Here is a 22339-nt window from a genome sequence, read left to right on the forward strand (position 1 = left end):
CAAGACATTAAACTGTCAATAATCTATTAATACTAGACTGCTATGCTTACTCTCCCTGAATCTGGGCAGGCAAACGTATTCAAGCCATGTACCTGCTTAGAACTAATGCAAATTCCCCAACCCTGATGTAGAAATCATATCTTTATTACCTCCCAGTTTAAATGTCTAGTAGTGTTGACAGAGTATAAGAAAAATATGCAGATAATAAATGCTTATTCAGATGAGTTAAACTAACATTTGTTTTTAAAGAGATGGCTAAAGGGATAGAGAACATGTCTTGGAATCTGACTTCCTTTCTAAGCCATATTTAACAGTTTCTAAATTGAATGTAATAAACACTTTACAAAGAGAAATGAGAAGTTATTTAAAGCGAGGCTTCTAGGTCCTTGCCACTCAGCATCTGGAAAGCAGTTATACATTGGGGAGTGGGGGAGAACTTTTAATGAATTTAATAGAGAAAAAGCACTTTAATTAAATGCTGTCAAAGTAGATTGTATTAATGACGGTACACAGAGGAATTTTAACCCAGCCAAGTTTATTTAGCAAATAGAAATGGGGCTTTTGAAGCCTGCAAGTATTTATGTTTCCGCAGTTGCAGTACATCTAGATGATGGTGCCAAATGAAACTGTTGAGTTATTAGATATGATTTTATTTATTGTGTATTATTAAAGTTTCAAAAGCCTTAGGGGAATTAATCTCATTTTCAAAATGAAATACCACATTTGATCAGAAAGGGTTAAGAAAAGAGAATATTGTCCCCCAACTTTTTCTGTTCCCTGGAATTTTGATACAGGTGAATGGCTAGTGGAAGACAGCCTTTTCTAGGTTCATGCAGCCAGAATTCACTTTATTGGACAGTAGTATAGTAGCAAAGAAATCAATGACAGTATTTCTCCTGTGAATTTTTCTCCTGTTTTCTTTTTTTCTAGTGATTTGCCACCAAGCATAGTTCATTCCATTATACATAGCAATAAGCTGAAAAATGACCAAAGCTCTTAAAAATCTCCATGAAAATTTGGTTGTCATAACTTTCTTAATCAAAAACATGAGTAGCCCAAACTTCTACAAAGGAAAAGGTATCAAATGTTTGACTCGGGGGCAACAGGAAAAAAAGGGGTCTTTCTTAGTATTTTCTATTCAGAAGTTGACCACAGAACAAACCTATTATTAATGATAATATTTTTTAAATAAACAAAGAAAATATGAGCCTTAATGCATGAAAGCTGTAAAAGATTGAAAAGCTGGTCTGGCTGGAAAATACTATGTGTGTGTCAAAATGATTTTCTCTACTGTTTGTAAAAATGTAATTATCCATGATATGATATTACCCATGATATGCTACAAGGGTGAAGGATTTCAAGTAACTCCATTGGAAGCTGAGGATTCGCTTTTGGTATTCAGTCTCTGACACCACCATGTCTGTGAGATCACAAACCACTGCCATGATTTACCACATCCTTCTTGCAGTTATATACACACCCTTTTAGCCTGTCTTTAGCTTTTAATTCAAAACATGAAAAAGGGGGAGAAAGGAAATGTGAGGGTGGGAGAAAAAAAAAACAAAACACAAAACTCAGCATCTATTTCCTTTCAAGAAGAGAAAAATGGTCACAAATACTTTCAACTTTCTAAATAATCTAATTTTTAATGCTCCCCCCCAACTAGTTATTAATATCATATGTTTGATCTGTGTCTTTGTAGTTCTGGAATTTATAAGTAACTCTGTGTTTCCCATTTCTCCCAAGATGTTTCCGACTAATCTTTGAAATGCTGCAAATGCAGATGAATATGACATGAAATAGAAACTGATTAGATACACGTTCTATATGTGAGGAATGGCAACACAGAACACAGATGACAGTTACATGTTCATATGGTCTAAAGTACTACTCTGCTTCATATATGCAAATATATAGAGATCATCAAAGTACAGCACACCACCTCTACTACATCTGTATTAGGAACTAAAACTGGTTGATTTCTTGTCAACAAAATGACAAGAAAATTTCTTCTCTCCTGGTAAATTAGTAGCTCTAATATGAAGATATACTGAAGAATTGTCAGCTGACAGACTATCCTGATGCATTTGATCCAGGTTATGTTATACAACCAAAGAATCAGTTAATTTGGTTCCTTCCTTTCATTACTATGTTAACTTACTAGGCATGCTGTTTAACTATTTTAGCCCCTATCTCCTTGGGAGGTTTTCATTTCCCATGATGCACCCAAATAAGGGTTCCTCTCAAAAGTATAGCCCTAAATTACACCACATGGAAATATTTGACATTGGCCCACCACAATTCCTTGCCAGTCTTCTCTTACCACACTTTTGAGTACAACTATTGACATGCATTGTCAAAAAAACATGAAATGCAAAACACTATACTTAAAAAAAATCATTGCATGTGAATACTGCACTTATGCAGTACATGCTGACTTTAGCACCTTCTGCTCATTTTGATCATAACAGAAACAGGAATACCCTTCCATATTCACATATATTCAAGAGTTCACATCATAGATTTTAGCTCCCTAATTTACTTTTTAAAAAAATAATTGACTCTTAATTTTGAGGTACACTGTTTGAGTTTATCATATCTAAAAAAATAACTGTTAAAGTAATTTGTTCCTGTTTTCTACCTAGAGTCCTCAAATATCTTGGGTGTTTGGCACTAGGAAATCACAAATTGTGGACTCATTATGCTACAAGATTCTATAAAGTTGATCCAACCAGATACTCAAGTGAGCTTTGTTTGCTGAGTAAGAAAGAAATACAGAGATAAACATGTTTGAACATGAAGAAATAAATTTAAACTAAAGGAAAGCATGACAAGGAAAGAGTAGAAACAACTGCTATTTAAATAAACTATTTTTGTTATCTGGATGATCAAATGAGCTGTATTACCAATCAGACAATCAGTTCTGGAAACACCTGACTTTTCTTTCATACAATTGTTTTCAGCAAGTTTTGTCTATAAAAAATAAATAATATACAGATGGCCAAAGAGCTTGAAATAAAAAAGTTAACTGGAGCCTACTCAGTGTTTCGCTGGCAAATATTTAACAACTGAGTCTCTAAAGCAAAAAAAAAAAAGCCTCAATTGGATAATCCACCAGTTTTTGTAGTGTGAATAATCCCACCACGGCCAGTTTCATGCTGCCAATGGTATAACAACCAGCTTTTGAAATTCCTAAAAATTTAACAATTGGCTTCTGCAAGCCAGAGTAGGCATTCTCCAGCATACTCTGACTCTACTATAGAAAAGCAAAACCACGTTCCTCCTCTGACAAGCCACATACTGCTTCCCAGACTTGCTCACTGGATCCCTTTGCCTGGCCTGACTTACCTGTCATTTTCCCAGCCCCAAAGTGATTATTAGGATGACCCCAATGTGATCCACAATTCCATAAAATATTCTATATCAAAAGGTGAAGGGTTATATGATTTGCAGTGAATTTGATCTAGAAACAACTTGTGAGGAAATTGAACTTGTGACCTTAGAACTGTCAAACCTATCTAGTTTGCTTGATCTCCCATTTCTAGGGTCAAACCAAGTAATAATAAAATAAATGAATTTCAGAACTTTGGCAGTTTTCCTTTAATTGAAAGTGTGCTTTTCTATCATTATAAGGGGAAGTTCCAGACTTCAACTTAATAAAAATCAGCAGTAGTTTTCAGCTACATTAGATTTCCACACTAAACAGAAACAGCTGAGAAGCCACAGTAGGTACGTTTGGTTACAACAGTTTAAAACTCAGTGGCTGGCTTTCTCTTGCAATTGCCAAAACTATCAGTCATAAGAAAATCAACTGGGTCTCTGAGTCCAATATAAGATGTTCATAATCTGTTACAGTGTTGCTAATTTGTTTTTGCAAAATGCATTTGAACCTCCCAGGAGCAATGTGTTTTTGTTTTGTTTTGTTGTTGTTGTTTATATTTTACACACTCATTAAAATATTCAAATGGAAATTAGAAATGGATGAGCCAATTCACAGTATGAGTGTTGTAGATAAAAGGGGTCTCTGCAATCACCTAACTCATGTTGTAATAATATAGAAAACAGTAGACGCAGTCCAGGCGCAGTGGCTCACACCTGTAATTCCAGCACTTTGGGAGGCCAACGCAGTAGACTGCTTGAGCCCAGGAGTTTGAGACCAGCCTGGGCAACATGGTGAAACCACATCTCTACTAAAAATACAAGAAATTAGCCAGGCATGGTAGTGAGCACCTGTAGTCCCAGCTACCTTGGAGGCTGAGGTGGAAGAAGAGAGAATCCCCCGAGCCCAGGAGGTAGAGGCTGCTATGAGCCATGATTGTGCCACTGCACTCCAGCCTGAGCAACCAGAGTAAGACCCTGTCTCAAACAAACAAACAAACAAGCAAAAAACAAAACAGTAGATGGAAATTCAGAGTGAAATGCCTCATCCAAGGTCACACACTCAGCCCTAGGACTACACTCTATGTCACTTATAGTGCCCTTTTCTTTACCATGTCATCTTTTCTCCTATTGGGTCAAAGGTTCATTGAAACTAGAAATAGAGAGTAGTAATTATTCTTTATAAGATGCTCTGGTCTCTGAAACAACACACAGAAATCCTCAGTGTGGGGGCAATAATCATATAGAAAAATTTTAAATATTTGGAAACTTTTTAACCTTAAAGCCATACTACACTTAGACTTAAATCCCAGTCATCTATTTTAAATGCACTTCAAAGTTTATAATCAGAAAACTCTAATTTCAAAGGAAGCATTTGTGTTTGTTTCTATTATATAAGCAAGATACGATTTTTTAAAATTAAAATCAAATGGTTATATTCATTGCCCTGTGGCTTTCATTTATAAAGTCATGACTTGTTACATATTTGTTGTGAACTACACTTCAAATAATTTGTTGTCATCAATAGTTAAAATAGTAAAATTTGCAAATGTTTTACTTTTTTGTTTTTGTTTGGTTTGGGTAAATTAGAGCTGATCCTATATTCCTTCTACAATGACACTAGTGTATGTAAGTACACTCCTGTTTACCTGCATACATGGGAGGATAAGAGGTAGAATTCCAGGTGGTCATTCCCGGAAGAGTCATACATGTGAAAATAGGCCATTAGAATTCTCAGCACAGAGGTTCCACTGAAGGAAGTCCTGAGATCACAGCAAGTTCTGCATCTTCACTCTACTTGTCACTTCATATCCTAATTCATCTTCTGGTAGCCTGAATTCATCTTCCTGGTAGTCTCTGAGGAACTCAACACCAGATAATATTTATTTTCCCTTGTTTGAGTCCATCAAGGCCAGCACAGAGCTGCTAATGGGGGAGATGCCTATTTAATACTGCACCAAAGAGTCTCAAACATCATCACTACATGGCTCTTTCACAACTTTGTGGATGCTAACGGGTAGCAAGGACAGCAGAAGTCTCAGAGATGATACAGAGGCTGAAGTAGCCTTTTTGCTTTTTAAGCTTAAAAAAAAAAAGCACTAACCAACTTTTGTCATACCCAATGGCATTTTATTATGCTCTACAGAAGGATTTCATTCAGAGCTGAGAAGAAAAGTTCTCACTTATCTTTTAAATAAGTTACAATGACTTTTAAAAAAGCTTAAAATGTAGGAAGGCTATATGAAACCAGACAGCTAAGTCTCTAAATCTGTCTTAAAACAATTGTACTACATGCAAACAATAGAGGCCAGGCATGCTCCCGCTTTCTTGCTGAATATAAAATTCTATGCTTGATTCAATTCTGTGCTCTTTTGAGTAAGAATTATCCCCTTTATCCTTAAGATTAATACTAATAAAGCTCAGAACCTACTAACATTTCTCAGGTGCCTTCTATGCAATCACCATCTCATATAAACTTCAAATAACCCTATCAATTTGGGATTATTCTCGCGAATTAGTTTCAGAAATTTTAAGCAGCCTCTACAACATCAGAGCTCCAATTCCAGTGATGGTCCTAGAATTCAAACCCAGACCTTCTGAAGGTCCAGTGGCCTTTCCTCTCTATCCAAACACCTCGCCATGCTTCCAGCAGAGATAATGTTTCAGTCTACTTGAATATGCTCTTTGACAACTTATACTACTTATTTTTTAAAAAAGAAGAAATGGAGGTTAAAATAAATTATATTTCCATTTGGACGTTTTACCTTGTACTGAAATATTTTTTAAGTCAGACAGTCCAAAATGCTTTAACAATGACTGTACTCGTATGTATTTGTAGATCGAGTTTGTTGAGTCCAGATCCCCAGCATGTAGGCTTGTATTCTCAGAAACGTAACTGGGATTGAGCTTCTCAAACTACCCTCATCCCCTATTTCAACTGTTAATTACCTCCTAGATTTACGACCTTGTGTGAGTGATTGGGCCCAAATCAGAGTATGTGAAACAAGTGCACTGACCAAACAGAGTGAAATAATGAGAATTTCATCTACCCAGGATTGGGGAAGCCCTTCTCTGCAGATGTTCTTTTCTGTTTCTTCTGCAGTGATGATGGAATACCTTTGAAATCAACAATTATCAATGAGAAGCACTCTGGTAGAAAATTGAAACAGAAAATGTGAAGAAGGCTCTCATCTTCCTAGAACAGCATGTGACTTTCTGCCATAAGAGCTCATTATTAAGAGGGACTAGTTCACAAACCTAACCTTCCAAGGACCACAGCTTTATTAAAGGCACACCAAATGAGCCAGGTAGTTTGGTTCATGTACTAACAATGAATTAGCCCATATCTCAATGCCAAGTAAATAAGGTTGCTAACTTGGAGAAGTCATTCTGGCTGGAGAGAATAAATATGAGCAGGACATAAAAAGAGAAGTGTCTATCTGTGTGGTCAGGGAGAAATTAGGGTTGGAGTGGACATACTTATTATCTGTTTTCCATCAAAACTATTGTTTAAAATGCCACTTGATCATTAATCAACAGATGCCATTCTTTGTAGAGCTATGTAATCACTTTAGACTCTATAGAATAGACTCAGAAGGTCTGTTTGGTTTGATACCTTCAAATAGCCACACTTTTTCTTTTAAGGTAATCTCATCACTGAGAGGCTTAACATGTTTCAGAGATATTACCTGTCCATTCTAGAAACAGCTAGAAAAACAGAAACAGAAAGATGTCACCCAGGGTCAGGATCAGAGGAAGAAATAGAACCTATGGATTCCACTAATTTACAATCTGAATTTTAGAATAATGCAAGGTAGCCAGAGGGAAAACGGAGGTCTATTTAAAAATACATTCTGAATAAAGGAGAAAACTGCTCAATGTACATGGGAAATTGTTTTTTTTTTTCACTGTTATATATGTGGTACCTGGAATAACACCTGGCATATTCAAGAAACTCCACAAATATTTGCTGAATGAGTAAGTAAAAACACGAGAATAAAAATGGCCCATCTTCTCAATCAGGTCTATAACTTGAAGCCTAACAGCAGGCTTATCGATGAAATTTAATCATTTTTTTTCCAAAAGCCAGACTTTGCTAGCTATCTATACAAGTATAAAGGAATGTGGTTTGCCCTCTCACAGATGAAATGTGACAAGGCACTTGACTAGAACAATGACACATCAATATCTACAAGTGCCTCAATTTTAGTTTAGATTTATTGTTGTTTTTTGTGGGTGGGAGGGGAAAGAAGGATGCATTTTAATGCACTTTCTACCTTAGTCTCTATTTATTTTGCCTCTGTCTTTCTCATTGCTCTATGCTGCTCAATTTAATCAGTTTGCCCTTTCACAAAATGTACTAGCCACTGCCTTCTTTTAGGTTTAAAGAGTGTTTCCTATTTTATTTTTAAGTAAGTAAAAGGAGAGAGGGAAGGAGGGAGGGAGACAGGGAGGGAGGGAGAAGGAAGGAAGGGGAAGGGGAAGGGGAAGGAGAAGGGGATAAATAGCAATATTGAGTTGACCAATAGGACAACAGCAAAACCAGCACCTAACAAACTCCAAAGCAATATTAAAAAAGAAAGCCAATGAAGCTTTATGTTCAAAAGCATTCTGTTTAGTTTTATTTTCCTACCAAAATGTCAAAAAAAAAAAAAGTCAAGGCACTAAATGTTTAATATTATACCTGGTTTCATTTACTCTCACCAGAAGGAAAAAACTATGAAAACATGTCTAAGGAGTACTTTGCTATCCCAAAACTTTTAAAAAACTTTAAAAATCTCAATATTCTATTAAAATAGAAAGACAATCGATATTAGTAATTTTAGTGGTTTCTGAGCACTGGGTTTCTATCTGTGAGGACTTTTTGTACCGATATAAATGACACAACTGACTGTGATTCCCTTTACCTATAGGGAAGCATTGGACAAAGTGCCTTCTACTCAATTTTAGGATCTAAAAACCAACAGAGTAAGGTGCAGGAATTGTATTGCCTTTCAAAAATGCAGAATATAAAAATTAGACTATTATTTAAAGAAACAGCAATTATGGAAGAACAAGCTACTCCAGAAACCAGGGTTCTCTATGTTCCCAGAAGGCAGGAAAAGACTGAGAGAAGTGAAACCCAGCTGTTTGACATTTCACTTCCAACCAGCAACTAACCCTGAATGTTGAATTTGGAAGGCAGTGTGTTATGGAGGTCCGGTCACTCATAGGAGGAGTTCTGCTTGGCAAAAATATTAGAACCACCCCATGATGAATGAAAAGCTAACTCCAGTAATTAAAATGATAAGCCTAGTAAAATGTTGAACCGACTTTAAACAAACACATTAGCAGAACCAGAAGAGACTTCTATAAAAATTTATGTTTAATATTTATCAGCTTCTATAGGACAGTCACTAAACATATGTGACTACATGATAAATGTTAGAAAAGCTGCAATAGAATAAAAAGGTAGAATACTCTGGACACACATGGAACTGAAAATCTCCCTTAGGCATTGGTTTCCTACTCCTTGCATGCCCATAGCACTTTACATTAAAAAAGAAGTCATATGAATCTCTCTTGATAATGAAAGGTTTGTTCTAGACTTGTTAATCATACCTGTATTCTTTTACCCTGGTAACTGCAGGGTACTAGAAGCCATGTTCCACTAAAAGGCCTTAACTTTCCAGCCCAAAGACAGCTCATTCACAGGTTACCTACAAGTGCTCTATCGCCAGGTAGCTTTCTACTTCCCAATCTTCTTGAGGTTATTCTAATATTTTGCCCAACAAAGCTCTTTCTTTAAAATGCAATGCCTTCCAAATTAGGCATTCAGATGATTGATTGGAAATTGAATGCCAAGAAAGTCAGCCTTCAGGAGGATAAGGTCAACCAGTCAATTTCCCTCTTACATGAACTTAAAGTAGTAAATATGGAGTAGGCAAGAGAAAGTGAGTTTGACAAAGGCCGGGGAAAAAGTCGAGGTAGAGCACAAACCGTGGGCAGGCCAAGGTGTGGAGGAGGCAGAATTATAATGCGGAGACACTATGAGTAGTATGCAGAAGTTACAAGGTAGACAGAGATATACAGAAGATGGTAAATCAGATGATGCTTGGAAGAAAAGCTTGCAGTGGAAAGAAGCTGACATGAGAAAGAGGTAATGCTATGTTCAGGATGGCAAAGGAGAAGGTGAATCCATAAATGGCAGCTGCTGAATTCCCAGTTCCAAGTTCAGAGAAACCTAACCATACTCAGAGTCCTACACCTGGATTTTCATGAAGTTCTAGCATCCTCAATTTCTTTTAACACATCTCCAATTATTAAGCTGGAATTTGTCTTGTAAAAAAATAATTTAACAACTTTAAGAAACTGTGCATTTCTTTGGCCTACTTTGCCTGCCTACTTTTTAAATTGTACAGTGTCTTAGAGTTTTAAAAAATCTCTAGGTAAAACAAAGCCATAGCTAATGTCTAATCTACTGACTGTAATGAACTTCTTCAGCTTTCTGATTATCACTAAAGGAAACCTGTTCAGTACACTTTGGAAGATAAACCCAAGATGAAAATGTCTGTCTCTTAGAGTAAAAAGAATTGATAACAAATGACTTTCAAATCTCTTTATATTCCTGAATGACAAATTTAAAATTTTTGACATGTGGAAAAACTAGTAATATAAGAAATCAAGGATGCTCTCCAAGTTGAATAAATACATACAGGACAACATAATATCAACATGAAAAATGCTAGTGCGGCCTCACTGACAGTCAGGAACTCCCAACATTTTCCCAAGTGAGGACCTACTTCTACCCAAGTGCTACAATATTTTATTACAAATGCAAGTGTTCATTTGCATCTCTCCTCAGGACTAGAGTGGGGATTCAGAACTCTGGAGCCACATTCACACAGTAGGCTTTGAATAGGAGCTTGGAATGAATCCAAGGTGAAAGAAAAATTCTAGTAACCCCGTAAGAGAATTTGTAAACATTCTTAATGGATTAATTAGTTTATTTATTTTCCTGGAAGATGTCCTTCAGGAAGCAAGTATACAAATCAAGATACAGTCTGTGCAGCTGGAGTAGAAAATCAGGATCAGATTCCCAGGGCTGAGAGGTAAATCTGAAGTGCCCTTGAACATTAGCAATAAGAGGCACATTCTGAAGCCACCTCAAAAATGCCAAAGCAGCTATGAAAAGTAAAAATTTCAGTCACACCAGTTCTTTGACATCACACCAATGATTTGTGGGTTTCCGTGCATTAGGTGTTCTGTAAATAAGAAAACTCACAGAACTAGATCTACTCAGTGAATGGTTAAAAATGAAGATCTCATAAACAGCTCTGCATCACAGCAGACAGCTAATAGTAAGTATTCAGGGAATGCTGGCTGTCGCACGTTAGCAGTGCTTTCCAGCACACGATAAAAGTCAGACTCTGAAGGTAGACAGATGTGAATTTAAGTTCTCACTTTGAGCGAGTTACTTTAACTTCTTTAAGCTTCAATTTCTCATCTGTGAAAGTATTAATAGAGAAAAACCAACCACCCCTTTGGTTGTTCACAATAACTGAAGAAGATAAGACATGTGAAAATCTCACATTTTGAAAGCCTGGCTCTCAAAAAGGCTACTTACTGCCAGAGAAGAAGGAAAAGGAGGAGGCAGGGGAGGAGGAAGAAGGAAGATGAAGGAGAAGCAGCAGCAGTGTCACCATTATTATTACTGGGTTTTTTAACAGAAAAAACTCAGAATCAGTCTCAGAGATACTAATGAATTTTTATCTTTCACTGTTAGGCAATTACTGATACAAGCTTTCATTCTTGGCATTGTAGATCACATAAGTCTTTGTTTTGGGGGGCTGCCCTGTGCATGGTGGGATATTTGGCAGCATCCCTGACCTCTATCCACTAGATGCCAGTAGCACCCCCAAATTATAATAACCAAAAATGACTCCAGATATTGCCAAAATATCCCATGGAAGCAAAATCTCCCTGGTTGAGAATCATTGGTCGCTACTAATGACAGGGAGTCTGTGGCTTAGAAAATGTTGAAAATCGCCTGAGAAGCAAGCCAGACAAGTCAAGGGACAATGCTGGTGTCTGACTGTCACTAACAGGGTCTCACATTCTTATTCAATATACGGCATGGAATTTTAAAACAAGTACTTGTCAGGAAACCACACAGCAGCAAGCTCAGAATTCCTGAACTTACAAAATAACCCATGGAAACAGTGTGGTGGAAATACAATAAAGCACAAATGACACAGAGAAGAACAATTTGGCAAGTGCTCCCTAATCACCCTCGCTCAATGACCCAGTCATAGCATGAGCAATGTCCTTTCTTCTCTCCTGCATGAGGAGGGAAGTGTGGTCAGTGGAAAGACTGGATGCCAAAATCGCCTGTGTTTTCATTCCACTGGCAACCCTGGCTTCAGGCAAGGCTTGACATCGCTGTTCCAGTTTTTCCAATTGTAAAACGGAGTTGGTAGTAATGAACCTAACCTAACCAGTGTTTTATTCTAAGCTGAGAATATCCATTCAGCACAGGGTCTTGGGTTATAATAACTATTGGGAGAAAAATCACTACAACCACAGGAAATACTTTTGTCTCCAACCTTTCAGGGTGAAAAATGGAATTTATTTCCTCTTTTTCATGAAATGCTTTGGTTTGGTTTGCCTTACAAGGTCTCTCCTCTGTGCTGTCTACACATGGACTAGAAACATTATGTAGATTAGTATTTCTCAACTTGTGTTTCACTACTGATCCCCTCAGAAGGTTTTTTTGGGGCATTTTTGTCTAATCATGGCCCCTCTTTATGAAATTTTAATACCAGAGAGATATTATCTTTTTATGTACCAAGTTCCCTTGGAGGGCCACAAACCACTGTGAATCTAAGATATTTATGCTCCCCAGGAACCAATTCTCACCACCCTGGGGCAATGCTGGTCCAACTGTGGATTCATGATGTGACAGGATCTAGCTTATGAAGTGTGTTCAGATCCTGAAGAATCAGCTTCCAAAAGCAGGAGCTTAAATTGGGGTTTCTGAAGAGACTGAGAATACTAAAGAGAAACCTGGATAAACCAGATAATTCAATATGACATCAAAGCTACACAACACCTGGAGAAATCCAAATTCCCAAGGAAGAACCGTCTCATTCTCCCAGGGCTGGTGAGTCTCTGGGGCTGACAACGTCCCTCAATGGCTCAGGCCCAGCGCGATCTCAACTATAACCTTGCTTCATCTCTGAAGAGAAATGCCATCAAACATGCACTTAAGCATGCAAAAAATTTTGTTGGGATTATAAAATTATAATAAATTAATATAAAAATAAATGGCATGTAATAGCTACTATCATCAAAGAAATTGGAGCCATGGGGCAAAGGCACTTGTGGCTTTGATGAGGTGGTCAGGTGACCTGACAGGAGAGATGCCTCAAGAAATCAAATGACAGCTATATATGCATGTGCACTCAGAGGAAGGGAGACAGGGACCAGGGCAGCAGGACAGTAAGTGTGTGCCCTGCAGAAAGGACATTGGCTCCAGCCACATAAAACTCTGAGTTTGGATCACATCTTCTGACTCTCTAGATTTTATGTGATATCTTCTAATTTTTAAATGTGGACTTGAGGGGCCTATAGCGGGGTAAAAGGTGGGAGGAGGGGGAGGGTTCAAAAAAATAACTAATGGGTACTAGGCTTAACGCCTGGGTGATTAAATATCTGTACAGCAGGCCCCCATGATACAAGTTTACCTATGTAATGAACCTGTACTTGTACCCCTGAACTTAAAAGTTAAAAAACAAGGGCTTAAAATGTCTGAACCTTTTGTGGGCTTAACAGAAACACATCTGCAAACAATAAAAAACTATCCATTTGTCAACTCCATTTGCACACAAACAGCAAGAAAAAGTTCCTCTCTTCTGTAAGAAGAGAGGCTGTGACTCCAAGGGACTTCTCAATATCACAGAAAGCACCAAATGGAGAAGGAGTGATGCAAAGCTCCCTCTTTTTATTCCAGTACATCTGTGTACCCTAATACAACAGATTAATCTGGTGGGTAATTATGCACAGAAATCACTGCCTCATATCTTTACCATATATGAAAAATTTGGGAATAGTGTACCCTAATTACCTAAAGAAATTTAAATGGCACGCTTCCATGACCACAAGTGAAGAGGACTTACGTGTTTTTTAATATGCTGCATATATCAGAAGCTCTTAATAATCACTGATTTCACCCATAGTTAACAATTTAATAATGGCACATTTCCTATCTAATTAGGCAAAAATGTAACATCACCAAACTAGTATTATCCTACATATGAATTTTTAAGATTTCCAAAACAGGTAAGTAACTGTATCTTGCTAAAAATTTAGTTGATATGAAAGGCCCAAGTGAATTTCAACCCCGAGTCCTTGGCTTTTGGACAATTACAGACCTTTTTATAGTAGCTTGGTATGTTTTTAAATACAGCTCTCCCCAAGTCACAGAGGCTGTGCCAACTTTATTCTCTAGTCTCAGGAGTTCTGCTGTCTAGTGTCAGTTATTTTTCTTCACTTTTCATATTATGACTGTAATAAACAATTAATCCACAGCTTTGTATTTTGCTGACAGACATAAATTCAACATTGCAAAGCAGTGTCACTCAGATATAGGCATAATGTTAAAAAAAATGTGATGTGTTGTAATCCCAGCACTTTGGGAGGCCGAGGCGGGCGGATCATGAGGTCAGGAGATCGAGACCACGGTGAAACCCCGTCTCTACTAAAAATATAAAAAAAAATTAGCCGGGCGCAGTGGCGGGCGCCTGTAGTCCCAGCTACTCGGAGAGGCTGAGGCAGGAGAATGGCGTGAACCCGGGAGGCGGAGCTTGCAGTGAGCCGAGATCGCGCCACTGCACTCCAGCCTGGGCGACAGAGCGAGACTCCGTCTCAAAAAAAAAAAAAAAAAAAAAAAAAGTGATGTGCTGATGAGTTTCACAGTAGTTATTGGCTCAAGGTCAATGGCTGAGGCAAATTCACTTTAGAGAAAATTACCTAATTTGTAAACTCTTTAGCTAAGATCTGAGTGATGGGAATAACCTTTTATAAAATAAGTGCATTTCTCTTAGTGATATCAGAAGTTAACGTTAATAGCCACAAGATGCTTAAAACTGAAAAGAAAAATTACAGATTCATGCTTAGCCATTAAATATTGTCAGCATACTCTAGTTCTGACATACTAATAGAAAAGATAATAAAACTCATAAATCAATTGGCTGTCTGCTTCTAAGATTTACTGTACTCTAACTGGCCAACTATAAGACAAAATATTATGTTGAATATACTTTTAGCTACCTAAATACAGGGCCCAACGAGATGATAATTTATGGACAAAAAACAGACAGCTATGGTATAAGAGCTGCCATCCAGATGAAGGGAGGCCCTCAGTTATAACAAACAATGCATTTTATTACTTTTATCTCAAATTTCTCTAAGTTTCCAACTTTATCACCATCTTATGATTAAAATGAGCTGTGATTAATATGTGGAATAAATTGCTTTTTCCTTGCTGTTTTATTTCTACTTCACTTGTACTGAACTAAGATAGGTCCTGAATAAAAATTCCATGGAAAGTCAGTGGTTCCCTGAAGCAAGTCCTTGGCCTTGTGTTGGTTCAAGATAGAAGTCTAATCCAGTTCACATCAAAACGAGACAAAAAAAAAATAGTGGAGATGCTGGGGGAGTGATAGATTTTCATATGGCTGAACTGTACCATTTACATGATCTTTTGTCTGAGGCTATCCATTTCATTAATCTGTCTGATATCAAAGAGTATGTTATGAAATGATATTGATAATAAATAGGAGCTTCCCTAAAACTTTTCAAATAAATTTATTTTCTAAAATAAAAGGTTAGAAAGCTTATATTGGGCCCCTCTCTAATCTTAATTTCAATTAAATCTCCAAGTCTGAAAGCCACTGCTCTGTGTGGCTCAGTACACGGGTTTAATTATCTAAAGGAAGGTGCCCTGGTGGTAGATAAGACCTCGGTCAGAAAAGGACCAAGAAGGGAAACGGGACGGTGGGTCCTGAAGGGTATGTGCTGTGTACCCTCATCACCCCCATCCCCAACTCTGGGATCACTGTGGATATTGCAAGAGACTGCCTCTACAAATTCATGAGCCTAATTGCCAAACTATTAAGTTTGGGCATTTCATTCTGTGACTTTGGCCCTGGAAACTGACCAATGATAACACAAAAGCATAGCACAAAAGCATGGGCAGAGATATTTAGATGAAAAGTGACGTAAAGATGTGTTAACTTCTGGCTTCTCTCCCAAGCATGTGAGGGGGGAGGGAAGGGAAAGGAGACAGAAACCTCAGGGTGGGGTGTTTCACTGCATCCCCCACCACTACTCTCTATTTTTATCAAGAAACCATGCCTCACTCTCCCTTTATCTTCTCTTCCATTCTGCACACACATGTGCACACATGCACTCCTGCCTCAACTTTCTTTTTCTTACTCCAGGAGATTCAGAGAGGCCAAAGGGTCCTCTTTAGTGGCAGCTGAAATTGAGAGTATTGGGCAGCAGGCCCATCTTATAACCTACCAAAACAATTTGTGGGCCAAACTCTAGGGGGTCTAATGTTGGAAACCTCAATTAATATTTCTTCTTGAAAGCAATTAATTTTAGATTATGGAAAGTGTCAGTAGTTAAACTCAATTACTATGGCAAAGCAATATTATTTCTCTCAATGAGAGCAAAAACTAAGCCAACAAAACCCGCAATCCAAAGGAAGGCAGATTTCTAAATGAGATGTAACCAAAGACAGCAAAAACTCAACTTAAAATTCTAAGAATCTGTCACAATCTGTCTCTTAAGGTTCAGCTGAGTTCAATGGTATTCCCTAGGTCATGTGGCTATTTCTTTTCCTCAGTCTAATCAAACACTCTTTGAGGGATTTTGGATGCAAAACTACTTCACAGGTTTTTTATAGAAAATGAACTGATGGAAACCATGTTTTCTGATCGAGAGATTTAATTCTCCATGAGTGCTCTGGCTTTACAATCCCACAAGTAAAATGATCTCAGGAAAGCAGCCGTCTTTGGCATTCAACTTCTCAGTCATTTTTCTTTGTGTGTGCATACATACATACACACACACACATGCGCGCACACATGCACACACACATATACACACAGTACCCACTATGAGGACAGCGTCTTCTGTACTTGGGGACCTGGCATGAGACACCCTCTGACAGAAGTTGGTGTGGTGTGTGCCACTTAGACCCTCAGCAGCTACTGCTGACACACAGAGCCCTGCTCAGGTGGGGTGTGGGGGTCGGGGACACTGACCTGCACCGGCTCAGGTGGAAGCTGGACCACGTGTTGCATGCGTTCGCTGTGGTGATGCCTTGACTCCTCCTCATAGATCACATCCCTCTCATGCTGGGGAAGGTTCAGGAAGCGACGGATGGTACAGAGGTTTTCCCAGAGGGTGCGGTTTTCTGGGCTTGGGTTCTCCTTCCAGCGGAGCAGTTCACACAGCCAGCCCTGGAGAGAGAGGAGGTCGTTTGCATTAACCTGCAGAGTGCAGAGGAGCTGAGGGGGCCTTGACTGTGGTCCAGTGCCATCATAGTACATCTTTTTCTGTCAAAATTGTTCCCGCCAACCTGGGGAGACAGTGAAACAGTCTGACTCCAAAAACCAACCCCTGACCACATAGGTGGTTATACCAATGCCCAAGAATCTTTCCTCTTGTTAGATATCGTATCATCCTGCCTATAGAACATATTCTCAATCGCAGTTTCTCTGTAAAAGATAAGCAAGATTACAGTCATCTGTTCTCAGAAAAAGTAATTTGTGTCAGCCAGCTACAATTTTTTAAAATTACCCAACTGGGCAGCATTTCATGCTAAGAGTGAAGATAAACAAGTATGCATTACAGGACAGCAAATTCTAAAAAAGAAAAATTGTCTAGGTGTAAACAACACTGAATTCTCTAGGGAGGAAATATTCTTACAATTATCAATAACTCCACAAAATAGAAGCAATAACCTTGGCTAGAATGAAAAGAAATGTATATTTGCTCAATCTCTGAATACCTCGGGCTCTAGGCCCTCTTAACCATCACCTTCCCGCCACAGCCACACCTGCAGGAAGGTAGGCAGTTGGTCGGGTCACACCTGCAAATGTCTGCTTCCAAAATCTGGCATCCGGATGTTCTCTCTCTTGCAACTGCACGAGAAAGAAAATGTAATGCAAATAATGATGGATTATATGAAAATAATACAGAGGATGCTGTCAACATCGCTCACTGACTCATGTCAAAATATTTTACCAGTAGCTTTCTAATCCATCATTTCTAAGCTACATCACTAATTTTAAAAACAAGAACTGTCCCACATCATGTCTCTTGCAAAAGAGTAAAAAAAATTTCTCAAGAGGTGCATAAACACGAATGACCTTGTGAAAAATAATTCCCAAACCTCAACAAATTCTATATCATCACCTATAAGCCAATGAAAGTTCCTGATACGCATTACAAAAACCCCATATAATATCATAAGCCATTGTTTGTCTAACTCTCCACTGTGTCTTCTGCCTTTACCCAAAAAAAGGCAAGATTTGATTATCTCCGCTGCATCAGCCAAGACAGCAACACCAGCTGTTCTCATTGTGCAGCCTCTTCCTCACGGCCTCCATGTTAATAACCTGATCATTCCATTTTCTCCTTCAACTGCCGGCTGCAGCACTGCGAAGAGACAAAAACCCAGGCCCATCTGCAGCAGCTGTAGGCACTGAACTGTGAAGCCACCAGGGATTTATAAACTAATCTGTAACACAACACTGCCTTGTTTTTACAAGTGAGAGGCCACATTTGCGCAGACCTGATCTTTTCTTGCAATAAACTGGAAGCTTGGGAGAGTTAGAAGGTTAGGAAGAATGAAAACAAGATATCTTATCATTTGCTTGGAAATGTTTTTCCAAGTATTTTCATAGATTTTTTTTTTCAACTCAATTGAAAGGCAGGTCATGGTTGATTTTCAAGGTGCAATGTATATAAAAAATGAAGACAAATTTTTTTATCCCTACCAGAAAATAAATTATATTTTTAAAAGTCTCCTAGTCCCCAAGTGTTTCCTCAAGGGTTTCTTTGCATAAAGTAAAAGAATTCTTGAAATGGAAAATAAACCATCTGTGGAAAAATAAGCTCCTACTTCTCTGTCTTTTCATAGATCTGAATAAGTCTCCAACTGAATTCTTTCAAATGTTTCAAACAGGTATGTTTAACATCTCCCAGGGGAGGCAAGAGCATGGAGACCAACCATTTAATGGAAAATACAAACAAAAACCTGCATCTGTTAAAAGATGAAGATCTGAGATACCCAGACCTTAAGGAAGACAGCACCTGCTGTTCTGCTTGAGGACTGAACTGCATTGTGGGAAGCCACAGCTTGAAAGGAGACAGGTGACAGCTGAGTGGTATCTCCACTTATGACACTGGGAATGTCTCGCACAACATTCATTGCCGCATTTGATTTATATGCGCTGTTATAATCTGCACTCATTACAATCACTTAGAACAACACTACAGGCCTCGTTATGGACTGTGTGCTGTCTGCCATCAGTCTTTAAGAAGTGTAGTGCTCAATTTGCCCACTGACATGCAAGGTCTTGACCTTGAAGCTATTAGGGAGCAGATTAGACACAAGTGTGATCATGTGTGCAGACATAAGCAAACCAAATTAATTTCTGGCACAGGGAGGTAGCCAACAAGACCCTGTTCTTAAGGCACCAGAGAACTTCCTCAAATCCCTGATGGAGCGGAGCTAATAGCATGTTTAAGGGAACCCGGTTTTGAAGATGAAGCACATTCATGGTATTTAGAGGGTTATTAATCTAGTTTCCCCACAAAGTGTTTGCTTGGCTGATCAGATTAAGGGATGGAGCCTTCAACAGCGCACCCCCACCACAGCAGGCCCCAAGAAATCTGTGATACTTCACAGCCTTGGACATATTGCACCATGTGTACCCAGCTGCCTCAATAATTAGCTTATGAATGTATCAGCTGGTTCTGTGATTTTTATAAATAATAACTAACCTACAGAGCAGAAAGATTGTCAAGAGCCTTATAGTAGCACAAAACCGGAAGGTGATCCTAACTCTACCTTGCTCTTCTCCTAAAGGCCGTTATTCCCTCCTACGTGCGCTCCTGTGATGCCATTTGTATGTATTTATTTTGTATCTGAACTGGTAATGTATTTTTGTGTTACTTTTCTTCATGGCAGCCATGATTTACCTTCCCCTCACTCTGGCTCGCTTGCTCATTCCATGTATTTGTATGCCTATCTTCAGGAAATCTATTCTTCCACCTCACTTCCCATCTCATGCACCATCATTTTATTCATAGCATCTTTTCACCAGCCCATTTGGGATGCTTATCTCTGTTTTCTCAATAGGGTCTCTTATTAGCTTGTTTGCTGGCTAATGAATGTGTGAGAAAGTGCCACACAGTTGCAGGAACACACATGTATGTAATTGTGAGTGAACCCATCACAGAAGAGATAAAAGGTCCCCACATTGGGATTTTTTTCATTTATATAATTTTTGCATGCCATCCAAGAAAGTTTTGCAGTATCAGGCAAAAAAAAAAAAAAGTGTAAATGTCAAATAAAACAGTGACAGATGACAGTATTCTCTATTGAATAGCACTGTTTCTGTCGTGCATGTTCAATGGGAACTCATGAATTATTAATAAACAAATCTCCTTTTTCTGTTAAAAATCTCAAGTAGGTTTTTGTTGTTTTCTCTGTGTTATGTGGAGCATTCCATGAGAATTATTTTCATTTCAGAAATGCTGATACAGAAGTTCATCTGGTTTCCAGCCTTGGCCAGCTCTGTGAGTGGGCACCATGAACTGTGGAGTATATACTTCCCTGGGATTTCTCTCTTAGCCTGGTTTTAAGTTTTGACCAAAGGTTGGCTGTATATTCATATAGTCCATTTAGCTTTCACAGTCTGGTAAAACCAGGACTGAGTGAATTATAAGTGTTTGAGCATAGTTAGGAATGTAGAAAGTATCAAACCTGGATCTCTAAGACCTAACTGCTAAGTTCCTGGTCTGTCATTAAATAACTGGGTGACCTTTGGGCATATAGTTACCCTGTTCAAGCTCCTGGGTGCTTAACTGTAAAAGGACAGGTTAACAAAAGATGGTCTCTAAGTTCCTTTTTGGTTCTACATTCCATGATCTATTACCTTGTTATCTGTCAGAAAAAGCAGACAGTGATAAACCATCAGGGTTAAAGGTACAAATAAAAAATAACCTTGACAAAGTGGTCAAGGTCAAATAACTAGTGATGATATACTGACACCATGAATGCTCTGATATGATGTACTGCAAAGGTTACAACATCGTATCTGAGGTAGTCTTGCCCAAAATGCATAACCTCAGTCGAAACATGAGAAAATATCAAACAAACCCAAACTGAGAAGTGTTCAAAAAAATAACCAAAAATGGCAAGGTCATAAAAGAAAAGGAAAGACTTAAGAACTGTCACAGACTGCAGAAGACTAAGGAGAATAACTAAATGCAATGTGGTTGCTGGATAGGATCCTGGCACAGAAAATAGACATTAGTAGAAAAACAGGTGAAATTAGAATAAGGCTTTCGTTTAGTTAACAGTATAGAAATAATGTCACTTTCCTGGTTTTGATAATTTCACTATCATCAATAATTGCCATATGGTGATATAAGGTGTCAACCTTAGGGAAAGATAGGTGAGGGATATATAATACAGTGCAATGATCCCTTCCATACTAGTTTGGCAACATTTTTGTGAGTCTAAAATTAGTTCAAAATAAAAAGGTTTTTTTAGATACAGGAAATTCCTGGAACTTATAGAGAAAAATATACATGGAGCCTAAGTGTAATAATAACAAGAGGTTCACAATTAAAACTTTATTTTACCTTCAAAATCTGAATCCAGAGAAAGAATGTATTAATAAGTTCAAAGACTGCTTCCTTGCAATCAATGGTTAAAAGTTCCCAAGCATTAGGGTGCATAAGCAAATAATATTTATTCACATCTCATTTTAGCCATCTCATCAGCCTCTTAAACAAATATATTTCCCTTAGTAGAAAAAACAACTCTGACTGCCCTTCCAACTATGCAGGTAAGATGACACTCCTACCAGTCAAGATATAGTTTGTTTACAATCCACGTGTTCCTGAAAAGTTGCATATCAATCTACATTTACAAAGCAAATCACATTGTAAATGTATTAGACATGCTTACTATTTGAAGAAACGTGCCATTAATTCTTTCTGGAAGATGAATAATAAATTCGTAGTTTATCTTTTATTAAGTTGACAGTTTCATTAATGAGTTGCATAAAGAAGAGAACCTCTAGTTCACAATTTAAGAACATTACTAGAGGCAACAATAAAAAAAACACCATTTGCCTCCATTTTTCTTTCATGACCTTGTCTCCCACCAGTTCCCCTACTGATCTTGTGCTCCAGCCACTGTGAATTACTCACAGGTAAATTCTCACCTTCATGCTTCTGCCATGTTACTGTCTCAGATGGAATGTCTCATACTCAAACTTCTTTTCCCCATGAGAAGCTGTACTTCAAGGCTCAGCTGATGTGGTCTCATTTGTTGCTCACTCTTGCATAACCCTGAAGCATTTTGTTTATACTTTTTCACAACTTGATCATTATTATTTTTAGGGGTGGCTATGTCTGCATTCCTATCAGAACAGTTAGCTTCTTGATGGGAGTGGAGGGCAAGGGTTGGTTTCTTACTCATTTTACCATTTTGAGAGCAGAGTATGGTTTCTTGCACATAGTAGTTTCTCAATAAATAGTCATTAGATTTAACCAAAATTATTAGAGTACACAGAAATTAGCCTAGAGGAATGTTTTATGGACTCAAATTCAGAGAGTTACTGTTGGAGAGAAGTAGTAATTCTCAGAAGCAACTTTGTCACTGTTC

General features: G+C 38.1%; 1 protein-coding gene across 3 annotated transcripts in view; it reads right to left on the reverse strand.

Annotated features, from left to right (window-relative positions):
• The window catches only part of SATB2 (SATB homeobox 2), a 190725-nt gene that overhangs the window by 22928 nt on the left and 145458 nt on the right, over window positions 1–22339 (reverse strand). For all 3 annotated transcript variants that reach the window (XM_003253903.3, XM_030802779.1, XM_030802780.1), the window contains exon 10: window positions 16692–16889. In XM_003253903.3, the coding sequence (XP_003253951.1) occupies window positions 16692–16889 (198 nt within the window). The remainder of the gene's footprint in view (window positions 1–16691; window positions 16890–22339) is intronic.

The sequence above is a fragment of the Nomascus leucogenys genome, chromosome 22a (assembly GCF_006542625.1).
Source record: "Nomascus leucogenys isolate Asia chromosome 22a, Asia_NLE_v1, whole genome shotgun sequence".
Classification (NCBI taxonomy): domain Eukaryota; kingdom Metazoa; phylum Chordata; class Mammalia; order Primates; family Hylobatidae; genus Nomascus; species Nomascus leucogenys.